General features: G+C 40.7%; 3 protein-coding genes across 14 annotated transcripts in view; 2 read left to right on the top strand and 1 right to left on the bottom strand.

Moving 5' to 3' along the window:
- Window positions 1-6,406, top strand: part of LOC122869492 (paralemmin-2-like) — a 31,318-nt gene extending 24,912 nt beyond the window's left edge. For all 4 annotated transcript variants that reach the window (XM_044182578.1, XM_044182579.1, XM_044182577.1 and 1 more), the window contains 5 exons: window positions 271-389; window positions 844-985; window positions 2,010-2,034; window positions 3,240-3,320; window positions 4,063-6,406. In XM_044182578.1, the coding sequence (XP_044038513.1) occupies window positions 271-389; window positions 844-985; window positions 2,010-2,034; window positions 3,240-3,320; window positions 4,063-4,910 (1,215 nt within the window). In that variant the 3' untranslated portion in view covers window positions 4,911-6,406. The remainder of the gene's footprint in view (window positions 1-270; window positions 390-843; window positions 986-2,009; window positions 2,035-3,239; window positions 3,321-4,062) is intronic.
- Window positions 1-17,524, bottom strand: part of plppr2a (phospholipid phosphatase related 2a) — a 165,467-nt gene that overhangs the window by 93,293 nt on the left and 54,650 nt on the right. The window contains exon 4 of one of the 8 annotated variants that reach the window (XM_044182588.1): window positions 2,257-2,342. The exons of the other annotated variants lie outside the window; for them this stretch is intronic. Coding sequence (XP_044038523.1) covers window positions 2,257-2,300 — 44 coding nt within the window. The 5' untranslated portion in view covers window positions 2,301-2,342. The remainder of the gene's footprint in view (window positions 1-2,256; window positions 2,343-17,524) is intronic. 8 annotated transcript variants of the gene reach the window in all.
- On the top strand, window positions 6,831-14,106 carry LOC122869490. 2 transcript variants are annotated; one of them, XM_044182571.1, is made up of 4 exons: window positions 6,831-6,916; window positions 8,785-11,322; window positions 12,920-13,005; window positions 13,515-14,106. In XM_044182571.1, the coding sequence occupies exons 2-4, from the start codon at window positions 8,841-8,843 to the stop codon at window positions 13,614-13,616; spliced, it is 2,670 nt and encodes an 889-aa protein (XP_044038506.1). In that variant the 5' UTR covers window positions 6,831-6,916; window positions 8,785-8,840; the 3' UTR covers window positions 13,617-14,106. The 2 variants fall into 2 exon arrangements, with proteins under 2 accessions (XP_044038506.1, XP_044038507.1); XM_044182572.1 differs by lacking the exon at window positions 6,831-6,916 and having other exon boundaries at window positions 8,743-11,322; window positions 13,518-14,106.

The raw sequence follows: 17,524 nt of genomic DNA, 5'->3' as shown, positions 1-17,524 counted from the left end.
TTCGCAGTATACCGGAGTTTTTAAATCAGGTGTCTGTAGGCTTAGGGTCGATTGAGCCAGCAAGAGAGGAGGGCCACAAACTGAGAAATGAGTGCTCAAAGGGCACTTTATGATTAATGTTGACCTCTCAGATAAAATCACCAAACATTGACTTTTCTCTCTGTGCTTTTCTTGTTCTCTCGTGTCTGTCTGTCCCTCTGTCTCTCTTTCTTGAACTTTAGTTTGAACTCTTGATATTTTTTCTTTTTTTTCTTTCATGTTCTCATACAGAGGAAGCACTTGAGGGAGCAGTGGCTCTGTGAAACAGCTCCAGCTCCTCTCCTTCCTTCACTTGACAGCTTTAGGCCCCGGCCACCACTACAGGACGAAGCAGACGAGCACACAACAGCGTGAGCCAGATTTTAACAGCTTCATTCAGATGCACTTAATTCAATCACAATTTTACACTGTTAAAGTGTTTGAGATATTCATTAAAGGGGGGGGGGGGTTACACTCTGCTGGCACACAGATAAAAAATGTGCAAGGTTCACGTCCATTTCTAAAGATAGAAATATTTGCCATGAAGCAGAGAGTATAGTATTTTCGTCACAGATACACTATTATATCGACCATGACGAGATCAAATAGAAGGCAGCCATGTGATAGTTAATGCGATGGATTATAGACTAGGACATAAACACACTCACACACATACGGCGTCTCTTTTTTTCTTGGTCCTCTGCTCTGAATCATTTATGTTGTGAGCTCTAATGTGCATCTTTTTGTGTTGACACATATTATGTCTGGGCCAATGTGTGTGTGTGTGTGTGTGTGTGTGTGTGTGTGTGTGTGTGTGTGTGTCAGGGAGGAAACCAAAAGTCAAAAGACGCCTGAGGACGAGCACAAGGAGGCAGCTGATGTCAGAAAAGAGGAACAACCCTCCCAAGAAGTAAACAAAGAATCTGTCAACTGTACAGCCGCAGCCAGAACACACAACCAGCGTCGGGTGAGATAGGCAGATGGCTGTAGAGTACCATGAATTCACACACACAGACAAAACAGCCTCGACTATATAGCAACTTCTGGGAGATTTCATCATATGCAGTGTAAAATGTTATCCAACAATATCCAGGTTTCCTTGCAAAATGGGGTTTGAAAATTTAAAGTCATAAATAGCCCCAACATATTTTGTGATTTGAGATGCTGTGAAGGCAGCAAGTAAGTAAACACAGCACAATGTCCCCCTTTAGCTAAAATTCTCCTCAAAGGCTGAACTTTTTTAAATCTCAACTAATTTGTTAGTGAATATGAAATAGGGGGCAAAATGATCTCTTAGGTCAGAAGATGCAAATGGTATTCAGTTTAGCCTCTTGCCACATGCCTGGCAGTTGACTATTAAATAAATAAACATTACAGCAAACAGAAAGTAGTCCACTAGCATGTACAACTGGGATGTGAGTGCTTGGAATTATGTATCATGAATAAAAAATACATAACACTTGCTACCACATAATGATTTAGTGTTGTATGAGTAAATCTAACCAAAACTTTGCCCTGAATTTGGTGAATAATGAAACAAATGTCCTGCTTGTTTTCATGAAAATCATACACTTGTACATTTCTGCATTTTGTAGTTTGAATTTTTCCACTGAAACCTAAAGTTAACCTTTTAATATTTAAATACATTAACATTAGCCTACATTTATATTGTATTATATTGCTTCATATATTGTAGCCTAAAATTAATTTTTCTTACATCAAGCAAATGCTCCACCAAATGTTCCGCTTTACTGTAGAGCTAACACTAACAGCAGGACTGAAATGGTTGTTGGGCAAAATAACCTCCGCGCCTCTTAACATGATGGGACTAAGCTTGGTTCAACACTTCTCTGATGCTGACTGAAATATCTATGGCGGGGCACAAGTTGGAAAGAGGGGGGAGGCGTGTGTTTAAAGTTGCAGATTCAGTGTCTGTTTCAAGTGTCTAACCATGGAGAGCACTTACAATTGTCTCGTTTCGTTACCCGCAGGCTGGCACTGACGAGGACGTACAAGGTAAGAAGTCGGCTGGGCTGTAATCGTCATCAGCTTACCATCAGCTTCCATCTCTCCTTTGTCACTCTCATGACTATGCCTGCCTAGAATCTATTCTCTCTTGACAGATGTTAATTTACCATAACTAAGTCTTTGTATGAAGAATAGAAATTCAAATCAGGGTGACAGAATGGAGCCAAGGCTGAGAAACAGCTCTACTTGAACAGTTACGACAATACTTACATTCTGCCTGCATGTGACTCAGTTCTGCTGTACAAGAACACCATTAGGGCCAAAGTTTATCCCGACCCTTTTCAGCCGATCTCCACCTTGCGCACAAAGTTACAGAGAAGTTGGGAGGGAAACAACAGTGAACAGGGTGTGAGAGGAAAACAGGACAGCATTCGACACATCACTAACTTAAGTATGGGCATTACGACACAGTTGGATATTTCATTATATATTTTATTTTCTGGTTGCTATTGCTGGCTATAGTAAATACAAGTAAGTCTTTTGGTCCTGATCAGTTCCCATGGCCTGCTATACCTTTCTCAAAGTTGGCCACACACGTCCACATTTATGAGGAGGTCATATGCCTGACGACACCACATACACCACAGATATCGGATTAAAAAGACAATGTTTGGCTTAAGTTACATTCGGCATTAACTAGCTTTCAACTAGCTCAACCCTCAGTGTTGTGTTTGTCCCACATTATACAAAAGAGGGGGTCTAGCTAACGTTAGCTGTCTCTCTTTCACGGATTCAGGTGGGGTGACGACAAATGACCAGACTGTCAAAACTCACAGTCCTGTAAACTCAGCACTCCATGTGTTACTCTGTGATTCGAATCACAACACGTGGAAACTAACATAGCAGACAGCGGTTTAACTGTCTGTGTGGCAGTTGGAACTAAAGTGATATTCAGAAATATTTTTAGTGCCCGTCCACACAGATATTGCACCCAAACAATTACAGTATCAACACTGTGAGTCAGAACCAAAAATGCACACCCCGTGGAGAACACTAACATAGGGGGTGCTGTCATTAAATAAAACTTGAATTTCTTCTTTTTGGTGATTTCAATTTTCACCAAATAATTACACAAGTCAAAACAAACACTGAGGATATATACAGTATATACTAATTTCTAAGCAAAAATACATTCTAATTTCACTTCAACTGTTAATACATATACAGTACAACGTGTACGCTTTCTTTTTCAGTGAATAAAGAGGCTGAGGATCACTTCTCCAAACAAATGGCACAAAGGATGTTTCATGAAAGTGGGCAAGAAGGCCGATCAGGTGAGGCACAGGAATAGACTTTGTTGTAACTTATCATAAATTTAGATGTTCAGTATCTAGGATGCACAGGTCATGTATTCAGCATATTTGTATGTTTTTTATTATATTTGGCTCAAAATTTGGTGGTTTGAGTCCCCTGAAGTGCAGATTAGCGCCTATAACTGACACTATGAGTTTTTAAAGGTGCTCAAAAGTCTGACCACAGCCCTTTCTGATTATGTGACTTAAATATACGAGTCGATAAACGGGAATTTAGGCTACAGAATATGATCAGCGATTTGCATTAGTTTCTCTATTCTCCTCTTGCAAATGATGACCCCTTTATTTAATGTGGTTCTGCCCTTAGGGTATGACTTAACGATGGGACCGAGGTGAACGGCCTGAGAACAGCGTTATATTTAGCCCACTTAGTTATTTCTGTTGGTTCATTTTTCATGCCCGCTGGAGGGCTGAGCGGAGTAAAAAGCTGTTGTGTTTTGCTTATTGTGTCTCACTATATTGTCTATTGTGCCAGTGCTCATTAGTTACACAAAGCTCTGATACTGACCTTGCATTAACCTTTGTACCTCTCACTTTTTAATAACACCCAGGCCTATGATAAGAAAAAGGATCTGTCTTGGACTGCAAATTAGTTCAACTGGAGAGAATTTTAATATTTATCAGTAATTCAGTCTTGAGAGTTGTCTTCCCTCTAGCATTTAATCTTGGTGATTTGAATTCTGTTCTGTCTCCTATGTTGCAGTCCTGGGAACGTTGGCAGTACAGGTCGAGAGAGACCCTAAGACAGGTGCCACCGTCGTCAAATCAGTGGCCCCAGTGTCCACACCGGCTGGTGCTCGGACGGCTACCACCGTCTTCGACGATGGCCGGAAGAGTATCCACGCTGTCGGTGGAGTGGGAGGTCAACCCTCGACTGAAGAGCTCGGGCAGATCTTGAGCGCTATCGATGGGGTTGGGATGAAAGTGCTGCTGGATGAGGTCACAGTCACACCAAACAAGGCAGAGACAAAGATAGAGAGTGTAGATGCCAATAGAGCTCCAGAGGAAAAAGTCCTGTCTTTTTCTACCCGTCATGCCATGTCAGAAGGGGACGACACGCAGTTAGACAGCTCTAGAAGCTACAACTTGAAAGCCAAGCTGGGGATAGAGGACTGTGCTGGAAGTATGGGAAACAAGGAGGATAAGAAAGAGGACAGAAGCATCGTGGCGGCTAGAGACATTGCTGGAGAAGTAAGTAACATAAAGGATCTGAGGTTGGAGGAAGGCCCAGTCACTCTTGTGTTCCTGGGATACAGTGATGCTACAACTGACCAAGGTCACGGCCAAGAGGACCATGAAGGCATGCTCACTGTGGAGCGAGTGATTATCACTGAGGAAGGAGAAGAACACGTCTTAGGACCTGAAACGTCTGCTTCCCCTCAGGCAGAGAAAGAGTCCCAAGTGTTACAGGACATTCCCCTGGATGGAAATGGGGCAGGAGTCCAGGGAGAGGGAGGTGATAAGGTCCTGCATAATTCATCTTCATGCAGTGTAGCAGAGGGAGAAGGCACCTCCAAGCGCAAGACCTGCGAGTGTTGCTCTGTCATGTAAGAAAAAGATTGAGAGAGTCACCCTCATCAGCATATCATTTGTAATATTTGTGCCTTCCATTAGACACTATTGTTGCCTTAATAACTGATATGAGAGAATTTACACCATCTGGTATTATATTACAATGGTTTTGGCTCTGAGCACCCACCACTTCACTTTGCCCAAAGATAGAGACATTTATTATGTTGTAGGTCTTTAATAGCAGCTGTGGACTGACAACGGCTCTGAGGCACTATTAAAATCCACTTCCTCCCTCTGGTGGACAAAGCTGAGAAATTCAACGTGCTCTCCTGCAGGCATGCAGATACTCATCTCAAATGTCTCTCTGCCTTCGGACTTGTTCTGTGGCTTATCAGCCAAAAATATTCCATATGTTTAGCTTAATTTGGGGAAAAGCATATGTTACAGCTTTGGGCACAAGTATTTCTAACAGTAATCATGGTGTGTTTTATTGTGTCTATTAATGTTAATTTGAAAAAGTAAAAAATGAGTGACTTAACATCCTTTGATACTTTTAAAACTGTATGTTTTTTACCTACTACTACTACTACTACTCAGGGCTATAGCTACCACTGAGGACACCAATGATGTTTCTGAGAATTTGGGGGTTTTAATGTCCTAAGGAGGAGTTTGTATTCTACAACTTCACATAAATTTGACATGGTTTTTAAGCCTAGTTCAGATGTATTTTAGTGTCAAAATCCATAGTTCAGTATTTTGGGAAATACCCTTCATGCTGAGAAGATCAATACCACTCGTGTGTGTACAGTTACTATGAAGCTACAGCCAGCAGCTGGTTAGCTTTAGCTTAGCACAAAGAAATAGTCTGGTACATAACCGCCCCTTGACACTGCAGCATGTCGTTTTTACCTTGGTTTCTTAAAGCATGAATTAAGCAAACACGATATGATGTGTTAATTAGTGAGCTTTCGTAGGCTAATAGGCGGACTTTGTTACTTTTGGACAGAGCCAGGCTAACTGTTTCCCTCTGTTTCCAGTCTTTGTGCTAAGCTGGTGTTACCTTCATATTTACCGCACAGACTATGTGAGTGGTATCGATCTTCTCATGTAATTTTTGGGGAGAAAACAAAACGTATTTCCCAATATGTCTAATTATTTCTCTAAATTGGACTATTTTAAGCTTCAAACAGGATTTGGTATTTTTCCAACACAATTATATTCCTGGCATTGTAAGGCTTTTAAACTGCATTTAGGCAATAGGGAGATAAAAATTTGCCACAAATATTATTTAGCTGTTAAATTACTGCAGAAAATGTGGGAAAAGAACATTTGACATTTTACATCTTTTTGTGGCTAATCAAGAAATTTTAGGGCAGGTGGGATTGCACTGGGGGAATTTCATCCCCATTTCTAAAATCCTGGCTATAGTACACCTATCTGCTAAAGTGTTTTATTATTTGTATCACTGTAATTTGGTATAAAATTGATTAATTATAGTGGAATATATGATTATAATACAGAATATAATTAGTATGTTCATTGTGTCTCATTTCCAAGATCCTACATTAGATTTGAACTGGACTCACAATTTCACACCAACACAAAACACACTGTAGTATGCAGACGTTCCACATCTCTACAGTACAACAATATGGGGCCGACATTCAATGTTTTACTAAAGTCAAACTCCTTCTACTGCTCAGTATGCAATATTTAGGAGTCATTATTTTCTGCTGGTAAGACTGCTGAACTATACATATCGCTTTGCAATGGCCCATTCAACTCTGGCATGTTATATATATATATATATATATATATATATATATATACATATAGTGCCAATTCATAACAGTAGACACACTTGAATCACTACAATGCTGCTGTGGGTCATTTGAACTGCATACTGCTTCTCAAAGAAGAGGATTTTGTTTGCGCACATGACAGTGGACGGGGGTACAGGTGCTAAGTAGATCAGCTGGATCATTCATATTTCCATTGAGGTCGGTACTATCGCGCACTGAAGATGACTGCAGCGCTACAGTCAGGTGGGTCTCTTCCTTCAAACTTTAGAAATCATTTGTTTACCTTTGTACTTGTTTGCTTTTCTATCACTCTTTTCTCTTCCTGATTGAGTGCCAGGCGTTATTAGTAAAGCTTTATCTGGTCATAGCGAGAAAAATACAGTTAAAGATTATTTCATAATCATCAAAACTTTGTTTTCCTTAAATATTAGTAAGAATGATACAATTTCTATGTGTACATTACTAGCACAACAACCATTATCACATCTGTGCCCAAATATTTGATAATGGAATCATGAAGTAGTATAGTAACATATTTGAATATTTTTGAATAGCATTTAAAGTAATCTGTAAGAACCTTCTGCATAACAACAGCATAGAAAATGTTCCTTGAAAGGAGAATGGAATAAACAGGTTAAGCTCATTAAGGTGCATTAATATGTCCTGTTGCTTGAGCTTTATATACATTATGGTGCTGCTGTTGGTAATCCTTGAAAATGCAGTGTGGCTGGCATTAAGCCCCTGAATGCAGGTGTAAATATAGTCTCATAGATTTAAACCTGCAGCTCAGGGAACCAGATAATGCCAGGACAATATTTACATTAAGAAGAGCATATCTTGAAAAAGTATTTAATGACACTGCATAGTGTATCCATGTTCTCAATGATGCATCAGTGTAAATACACAATACATGTCCAGCTAAATAGTCACTGGATAACAGACATTAGCCCAACGAGTTAAGGTCTGTTATACCAGAGAGAATGATGGATAAACATAATTCTCAACAGGCAAACTGGTGAGATGATGAGAGTGTGGCCGGCCAGGCAGGCAGATACTGTACATAGTGTGCGTGCCAAAACAGACAGAGCAAAGCCGATTACTCTTTCCCTTTGTCAGCAGAATTGGCTGTGCTAGGTCACAGTGGGGGAGAAAAGTTACCAAAACAACACAGAAGCTGTATGCCCTGCTAAAAAAAAAGTGATGTAGCTCCCGATTATTTTGGTGCCTTATAAACATACATCCCAAATCACTTTAGGCAGAAGACTTTAAGACAGGCATCTTAAGAAATTTTGATAATTAAAAATTAAAGCTCTGCACACTTCATATCCTTATGAAGGCGCTGTAGCAAGCCTGGATTACCAACAGGGCAAAGCAGGCAACTGCCCTGGTGCCGCAGAATTTCAGGGGCCCTGGAAGCTCCAGGCTTACTGTATGTCGACTGGTTTGTGCTGATGTAACTGAGAATTTGTTTGGGAATATGCACAATTACATGATAAGTGCCTTAAAGGTGCCCTGTGGAGTTTCCTAGTAAAATAAAGTTTCTGTTTACATTCAGTGTTACTCACTAAAACACATTGTGTGTTTCCTTGAGGCCTAACAAACGTGTTGAATGCATTTCCTTCCTCGTAAACATTTGCAAAGCCGATTTTTCTTAAAAGCTTGAAACCAGCGCTGTTCACATCCACGTTTACTTGCTTGCAGTTTTCTTCTGCACTGCCTTTGTTGGTGCATCGCTGCGTTTCTTGTTGTTACCACCACCTGTAGATCAGGTGACCCGGGCATGCATGTGCGTCCTCCTGCATGTGCGAGACAACAAACAACCGGATCTTGACCCTATCTTGAGGGGTTACAGGGGCCCAAAAACTAATTTTTGCTACAGGGACCCCTAGCAGGTTTCAGCCATGCCCTATTGGCCAAAGCAGTCAGCACAAAAATATGATGAAAATATTTTGCTCATAACCCAGCACAAATCCTCATTATGTCTAGCTAAAGACCCTATTAAAAGGAAGATAGACCAATCTTGATATAAAAAAGCTAGTTCTGTTTTGTAATCGGATTTTATTAACAACCTCAGTGACATTTTCTCATGTGTCTCATATTTAAACTTAAAGGCGCTTAAAGGGGAATAGAGAAGAAACACCCTTAAGTGCTTCAAAGGCTTGTAACCATGGAAACAAGAAATCCTAGACCCAGCCCTCAAGGTCTAGTCTCCCAGGATGATGGTGGTCTGTGGATGGACTCCAACCCTGTGACAGACCACACAGAGAGCCCATCTGTAACCCACGGTGATAGGCTCCAAGATGAAACCAATGTCACCCCCCCTGCCCCTGCAGTGATCCCTAGGTACTACAGTGTGATGGATGATGAGGGTGCAGATGATGTCTTCATCCCACCACCTCCTCCACCCTACATGGCTCCTTTGCTGCCGGCAGAGGGCAGCACAGATGCAACAGTGAATAATTCCAGTGTGAGCCCTTCAAATGGGGCAGCTGACGCCACAGAGGCTAAAGCTAATCCCAGTGGCTTAGACTGGCATCATGATGAGAAGCAGTTAATGGCAACACACGAGGTGGATGAAATGATAGCAAGTACAACGCATACTTCTAAGGAGTCTATGGACAACATATCTCTGTCCAAAGACAAGGACTCCACTCTACCAAAAGATCAAGACCAAACATCCATGGAGGGGACAGGTAGTCTGATGGAAACATGTTATGATCGATCCGGAAGACACCATCTGGATAACTCTACAGGAGGCGAAGAATCAAATGGGGAACCTGAGGATATTGTCATTTTGAGTGGAGGTCAGGAAAACTGGAAGGAAATTGAAGCGGAAAGTGAGACACATTTTGACAAAGACGGAGACAAAACAAAATCGGAGGATATTTGTGGTCTTGCTGAGACAGACTCAAAGCTAACAACGGGAAATGTTGGCTGCGACGGTGTGGAGACAAATGCCCCAAAACCATCTAGCCTCAGTGTGGATGATGATGATTTTGAGTCCTGCGGGCCACCAGAGCTCTGCAAATGCAACCAAAACAAGATGGATGCACAAACCAATCAGCCACAGGTACCAGAAATCCCAACAGAGGTGTCCAATGATGACGAAGAGCATGTTGACACCAGATCTTTGAACTATAATCTCACAAAGTATGACTGGGTGAGGAGAGAAAGTGGTGCTAGCGAAAGCCAAGTGCCCCAACTCCCCATCTCTGAAGGCTCTGAAGAGATGGTGACAAAGGGAGAGCAGGGAGACGGAAGCAGGAGAATAGCTACTGATATCCAACAAGGAGAGCAACTGCTTCAACGTTTGCAAAAGGTGCAGCTACGGCATGATGTAAGTATACCAGAGAGCCCTCGTACCTCCCAGCAGGTTGTCCAAGACACAAGAGGTGAGACAAAGGGTGTGCTCAAGACTGAAGTAGATGATTTGAAAACCAGAGAACGGGATCTGACAGGTGATGATGAGAAGGAAGAGAGTAGATCTCACACTGTTGATGATGAGGGAGCAAAGACGAACCTGATGGAGAAGGAAAAGAATGAAAAGCATGAGAGTAAAGACATTGACACAAAAGCAGGGATGTCTTTGTCCTTAATGCTTGTAGGGCCAGAGCATCACATGATCGGCAGAACAAAGGCAAGAGACTCTGATGATGATCAAAGTGACAGCTGGGTACCTGCAGATTTGTCTCCCATCAACCCCCATGAAACATCTTACACCCAAGTTCCTTTTCCATCCAGCCACCACAGATTCTCATCCGCTAAGACCTCTATTGAGAGACAGATCCATGAGGCAACCCAGGAGAAGCAGAACCTGCAGAGAGCTGGTGGTCTCTTCAACCTTGCAGATAATCCAGATGTGCTAGAGATCCCCTTTAAGACCAATATCTTGCTTCAGCCACTTACCACCATGGTTGGCCCAGGCCAGCGCAGCGACTGGCAGTTCTCCGAGCAGAAGATGCAGAAGGAGATAAGTCAAGAGATTCAGAGAGAACTGGTGCTGGTCAACCAGGGGAAGATCCCAGGGGGATACAGCAAAGGGGAAGTTCGGCAATTAAAGGAGACAAAACTGCTGTTTGAGGCTTTCCAGCAGGATAACACGGAGGGTCCAACAAGGCACCGGAAGCCCCCAACCTCATTGATGAAAGGTCATGTTTACCCTTCTGTACTAGAGCGCACACGAAGCCTAGAGATGTTTTCATTCAAAAATCGCCGCGTTTCCAGAGCACATTCCCTTAGGCTGTGCAAATCAGCGACATCTGAGATGGAGAAATGTCCTGAAGTCTCAAGATCAAAGAGCCCAACTGGTGGTTCTCGAGACAAAACACTCTTATACCCCTACCCAACACAAGACAAGCGCGTGCGCCTGTACGGAAGCATGGACTCCTTAAGCACTGATGCCTCTAAGTCAGCAATGGAGACAAGGAACAAAACTAGGGAAGGAAACACGACACAAGACTCTCTCATCCTCGAGCAAAACCCCTTCTACAAGTTGCGTCCAGCCCTGGCTCTGCAGCCAGAAGTAGAGAAGGACATCCGGGAGGCCAAAGAAAGAGAGGAGGAGCTGCGCAGACAGAGATGCACTCTGTACGGAGAGAATATGCCGAATAGTGGCGACGAGTCACAATTCACACCAACGCTCGTACCAGGTTAGTCTGCATGGTCTCTGTGATACGTTTAACATGAGTATCAGTGGTGGAATGTAACTAAATACATTTACTCAAGTACTGTACTTGAGTACAATTCTGAGGTACTTGTACTTTACTTAAGTATTTCCATTTTATGCTACTTTATATTTCTACTCTACTATATTGCAGAGGCAAATATACTTTTTACTCCACTACATTTATTTGTCAGATATAGTTATCAATTACTTGGCAAAGGATTTTACTGTACATACTAAACCATATGATCAGCTTATAAAATATAATGCATTGTTATAGATTGTATTGCATTGTATATCATTTATAATATCAATCTCAAAGTACTTTTGCTCCTTTCGATACCTCTGTACCTTTACTAAGTACCTTATGAATGCATGACTTGTACTTGTAATGTAGTATTTTTACATTATTTCATTGCTACTTTTGCATAAGTCGAAGATTAGAGTAGAAGCAACCTAAATTGTGTGGAAAATATTAAAACACGTATGGATCATTTCCATCAGGTTGCTAAGATGCATCATGTAACTACAAGTATGTCTAATAAGAGTCACTTAGATCCTTTTTCATTGCACTTCCCAGCCTTCTGACACTCAGTCTGAGCACTTCAATGAGTGCCTCTCTACATTAGCATCACATCTTGTTATCTAAGGAGTCTTATCGACAACTTAGTGTCAACCCTGTCACAGACGGTTAAGGGCACATCACTCTAGAAGCAGCCTGATCTGAGTCAACACATGCCAGGGGGCTGAGTGACAACACGAAGGCTACTATCTGCACTCCAGCTTGTGCCAGGGGCAGTTCTGGTTCAGTTATAGTGTTGTGTAAATACAAATGACTTCAGACAGTTGATAGGTCTTATTGAAAGAAATGCAGCAAGTGTGTGTGTATGTACAGTTGTTTTTTTTTTAACGTCTGCTGTTGTTGCCTATATGCACAGCAGGAGAGCTTGGAGACCCGACAAAACAGTGCAGCCAACTAGGGAGTGTTTTCAGCCACAGCGGCTGGATAATGATGTGTGGGTTGACTCAAGGTGATGATGATGACGCTACATCTGACAGCAATTTAATATGTCTGGGGGTGGGCTAAACTAAGGGAAATGACTCAAGGTCAAATAAGGTGTAGTGTGTTATCCTAACCAGCCATGACACAATACTGTATGAGAATGTATAACCTAAATAAACTGTGATATCTTCACAGAGGACATTTCAGCACAGTTTTGACACTGAAAATATAACCTTGATAGAGTCAGATATACCGTGAATAATCTGGAGATTTTAAATCATGTCACATCAAAGTCTTCTTCATGTCACTCTTCAAGCAGAGAGTGGATGTGCTAGTCGTAAACTGAGCTTTTTTTTTTTTTACATAACCTGTAGCCCCACAACATAATGTAGTATGAAATGCTGCTGGCCTTGGAAGTAACACTATTAGCCAGATATGCTAAAGTTTGCTGCTTAAGTTAGAGCAGACAAACAACACAGGTTCAGTCTAGTTAAACATGTGAAATACTTAATGGTTTAAAGGAAACTGCTGCCTCAAATCAAATCCCTTCATATTAAACTGCATATCTCCTGTTCTTTAGATGACAGGCAGCAGTCCAGGGGGAAACTGGAACGGGTTTGGCCACCGCCCTCCAAGAAAGACCAGATGAAATCTGAGCAGACACAGGTGAAGCATCAGGTCTAATTACTGTAAATAGCTTCTTTCTTGTTTTCTCCATCATTCTGTGCATGTGTTTTGTGTACAACACTGGCAAGAACACAGTGTGAAATGTTATATTGTCAGTAATTCAGGGAAACACTACAGGATGGATTATCATCAAAACGTTTCATTGGTACGTATTGTTTTGAAATCCCTAAGAAACTACTGATGAGTAGGCCTACTAAAGGTGAGGTTTACCATATCAGTAAAAAAAAAAAGAAGTTAAGTTGGACTGAATTTGAAATATGTTACTGTAATTGTGGCATTCTGGATTATGAGGTATTGTCCTGCATGGCTGGAATCTAAAATGGATGAAAAAACACATTAGGGTTGAAGAATTCGCAAATACTATTTGTTTTACAAATGCTTGGATTAGTGCAAGTGGTTCTGAAATGTATCTCAAATTCAGAGGATCAAGAAAAAGGGAGCTAATCTCCCACTCTAAATCCTGCTATTTTCTTTGTCTTATCTCACAGCAGGAGCCAAAAGTTCACAAAGCAGGAGGCCAGAAGGCTCCTCTGTGGCAACGCTGGGAGTCAGGCCTGATCAACGGGCAGCCGCCAAAGGAAAAGAACTGATATTAGCCATCATGATGTCTTCAACATTACAAATAGAATATCTACAATCTGCAATGCTAGAGCTATGCAAGTCCAAGATTAATCAATATAACCAAAATCCTGAAAGTAGTTCCAGCTTGAATGCTTTCTGGCTCTTCTAACTCTGCTTTGTATCTTTGTCAAATATACTTTTTTGATATCTTTAAACAGTAGTTTAAATAGTTTTATTCATATAAGTATCACTTCAATCATTCTCTTCATCATTTTTCTCTTTTAATCCCATCAACTGAGTTATGTAAACAATACCAGTCCTTTTACTGTAGTCACAGGGTTAATGGATTTTTAATGGGATGCCAAATTTCAATTTACAGTTCAACAAATTGGGAAACAATGTTGTAATGATGATGTCCATTTGTACGTTTCTTCTTCGATGCAGTTCCCAATGCAAATTTCCAATTGATCTTTTGCTTTGGGTTTTGAATAAATTAAGAAGTTTATTTCCACAACAGAACACAGTTTTTATGATTTGTGATTTTTTTTCATGTACACAATTATTAGAAATAGAAAACTAACGCTATATACTTTCAGAACCACCGATGTTACACATCAAGTTCAGCTTACTCATCAAGGAGAGTACTGCTCAGCCTGTAAACACAGTTTAATGTCCTCTGTGGCTGTAGGGGGGAGCTTTCTAAAGTCTGAAAAAAATTACCCTGATGATGTCATCAGGGTCCAATCACTGAGCTGATTGTAAATTCAAGTGGCAGCGGAGAAGCCTGAATAGACTGATGAATAGATTGTGTCATGGCCAAAATTAAAAAAAGAAGTCCATGGTAAATGAAGCCATTGGGAAAACTTTCCCCAGTTGATCTGTGATCACATTTATTAGAGAGAGCTCGGTGTCTAATCTCCACAGACAGAAGCACACAGCTTAGCCCTTAGTACCATCTGTCAGCCCCAGTCACTGCCAAGGGAGGAAGGACTTTCACTCTGCCCTTCCTGGCTCAGGCATTCCCAGTGTTAATTGGCTGCTCTTCTCATCAACCCACGAACAGCAGACACGGCCAAGGCCTAGGTTTCCAGCTGTTATGACATTTTAAGATGTCGTTTAAAATGGCTCTGATGGAAATTCTTATAAGGTCGCATACATGAAGTCCATATCTTGCTTTCTTTGAATCCAGCCTCAAATTGATATTGCTGAACCTCTACATAATTGGAACAAAAGGCTGATGCAGATGGTGTCAAGTGAGCCTGAGCAATGACAGCCAAGGTGCTGTTCTTCTTGTCTGTCTGTGGCACGGATCAGCAGCACTAAGGAATTGATGCATCAGCATTTAGAGTGGGACCTCCCAGTGTGTCCTGTTAAGAGACACCAGCCTCATCCCTCCTGTTGACAACAGAGGTGAGCAGCACAGTCAGGCTTTCTTCAACCACCAGTACAATTCTGAGGTATTTCCATTTTATTTATTTTTTCATCTCTACAGCCTGTCAGATTTATCTTGTGACCCTTTGGAGCCGACTCAACCCCTAAGTTGATAAGCACTAGACTGAACTAGCTAACTGTATATAAAGTAGTTTAAACTAGCATCACCTCAACCAGCTACAACAGTAACATGCTGCTTACACATTGATGCATTCGTAAGAACAATCTAATGTCATATCAGTCAAGTCAACAAGTGCTTTTACTTTTGATACTTTTAGTATGTTTTGCTGATAATACTTTTGTATACTTTTACTTAAGTAGGATTTTCAATACAGGACTTTGACCTGTAATGGAGTATTTCACATTGTTGTATTGGTACTTTTACTTAAGTAAAGAATCTGGTGGAGTAAGTGGGAGAGTTTTGGAGAATGAGATGGGTAGATGAGGTGGTGGAGTGGGATGGTTTGGGGATGGGGCAGAAGAAATGGTCTGTATTTATATTTACAGCATTATGTCATACAGTCTGTCAACATATGTGTATGCACTATATAAAGCATCTACATGTAAAGATAAAAATTAGGTCTTCATCTAACATCATCAAAAGACTTTAGAAGAATAGACAGCAGAGTGCCATGTCATGTCATACCATTGTGAATTTTAATCTTGGTAATATTACATGATCTTATGATATTTTTTGCAATGGTGATAGTAAAAAAACTACATTTGATTCTTCGTATTGTTTTCCATATAGAGGAAGTTGATGCTTTGTTAAATTTTTCTTTTTATGCGCATAACAAAAACATATTAATTACAACAATTTATCCACTTAGTCTGAATGTGAAGGTTTTGTATCAGTTACCAGAAGAGGGCAGTATAGCCTTAATAATCAAGAGAAAGTATTTCAAGACAACATTAAGACAACATGTCTTTAGACAAAATTCTGGGAATTAAAGTGCTTGTTCAATCAGAGTATGCAAGTATTGCAAGCACTACTATAAACAGCTGGATATATGGGTATTTTTCATGTAGAATTTAAGATAAAATTACAAAATATAAAAAGCCAGATCCTTTGACCCAAACCTGTAACATAACATCACTTTATCCCGACAAATTGTTCATATGCATGTTTAGGATTGCTAATACAATACCAAGAAGTCACTTCATAGGAAGGGTAAACATATGCTGGGAAAGTACAGTAGTTATGTAACCTATGTAATTTATCCAACAATGAGTTACTTAGCTAGAGCCACCAGTTACATGTATTATCAATTCCTTGTACACCAAGATGAAGAAAAAAAGTTGCTTAAGAGCACATTTGCGTCATTCTCTGCAATAAGCATGTGGGCGGTAATTTCAGATGTTTGGCTAACACTCTGAGTCATTCATGAGGGCTGTCATGTACATAGCACATTAAGGCTGTGTTGTTCTAAAAAAGAAGCAAACTGCTCCAGGGAAAACACAAACAACACGTTGGGGAGATGAATCTCACATAAGTAATGTTATCTTTTTCTATACTTTCTTAGAAAAAGGATTTGAGGAAGAAACAAATCTGTTCAAGTTGTATATTCCGGGACACATAGTATCCCCACATTTCTTGAAAACCCCAAGTTCATTTTCATTGCTTCATTCAGTCCATCTTTCGGCAGTGTAATATGCAAGTTTCCAGCCAGAAAACAGCTAAAAAAAAAGAAAATATGGCTAACATAGGGCTTACAACACAGAGACAGGGGGCTAAATGAAAACATTACTCTCCACTCAGTGCTATTATTGTATTCCACCCTGCCCTAAGTACACAAATACCAAGAGCTTTGTGAATGCGTGCTGATGAGAGAGTAGAACAGTGACAGCTCTGACATCACCGCTCCTTCAGCGCCGTGAGATGGGGCTCGACTCGGCTCTGCACCAGCGGCAGCAACCTAACGCAATGGACAGATGATGGATGACTCATTCTTTCCACCCACACGACTTCCCATCGTCAGGATCCATCATCAAGGAACTCTCACTGGACTCCAAATTAAACCCTTGCACATACATTACTAAAGTAAGGTTAAAATAGTTAACTAAAAGTATGGAGTAAACGGTTGAAATAGCTAATAGATCAATGGTTGATAGTTAAATAAAAAATAATGGGAAAATGGTTGAAATAGTTAGCTAAATGTAATGGATAAACAGTTGAAATTGTTAGCTAAAAGTAAATGGTAGAAAGCCCTGAGGGCAAACTTCTCCCATGGTTGATAGTCAGCTAAAAGTAACGGATAAATGGCTGATAGTTATCTAGCATCGAAAGTAATGGATAAATGGTTGAAACGTACAGCTTCTGCCACTCCCAAGTAGAAATAGTACGAATGCAAACTTGACAAAACCAACCGAAACGTTGATGTTTCAATTGTATGAAAAATGTTTGTAACAATATGCACCTTTATATAATAAACAGTGTTTAACATAATCTAGTTTAAAATGAATTCAACACCTGGGTGGTGTCGATGAAGGGGTACTTGAGTCCATC

The sequence above is a fragment of the Siniperca chuatsi genome, linkage group LG21 (assembly GCF_020085105.1).
Source record: "Siniperca chuatsi isolate FFG_IHB_CAS linkage group LG21, ASM2008510v1, whole genome shotgun sequence".
NCBI lineage: Eukaryota > Metazoa > Chordata > Actinopteri > Centrarchiformes > Sinipercidae > Siniperca > Siniperca chuatsi.
The sequence above is the reverse complement of the archived record's forward strand: the minus strand, read 5'-3'. Positions and strand labels throughout refer to the sequence as shown.

Excerpts from the sequence above, each read along its gene's own strand:
- LOC122869490 (XM_044182571.1), top strand. The coding sequence starts at position 8,841 with ATGGAAACAAGAAATCCTAGACCCAGCCCTCAAGGTCTAGTCTCCCAG. Across the intron at positions 11,323-12,919 it reads CACACCAACGCTCGTACCAG|ATGACAGGCAGCAGTCCAGG; the intron begins GTTAGTCTGCAT and ends CCTGTTCTTTAG. Across the intron at positions 13,006-13,514 it reads TGAAATCTGAGCAGACACAG|CAGGAGCCAAAAGTTCACAA; the intron begins GTGAAGCATCAG and ends CTTATCTCACAG.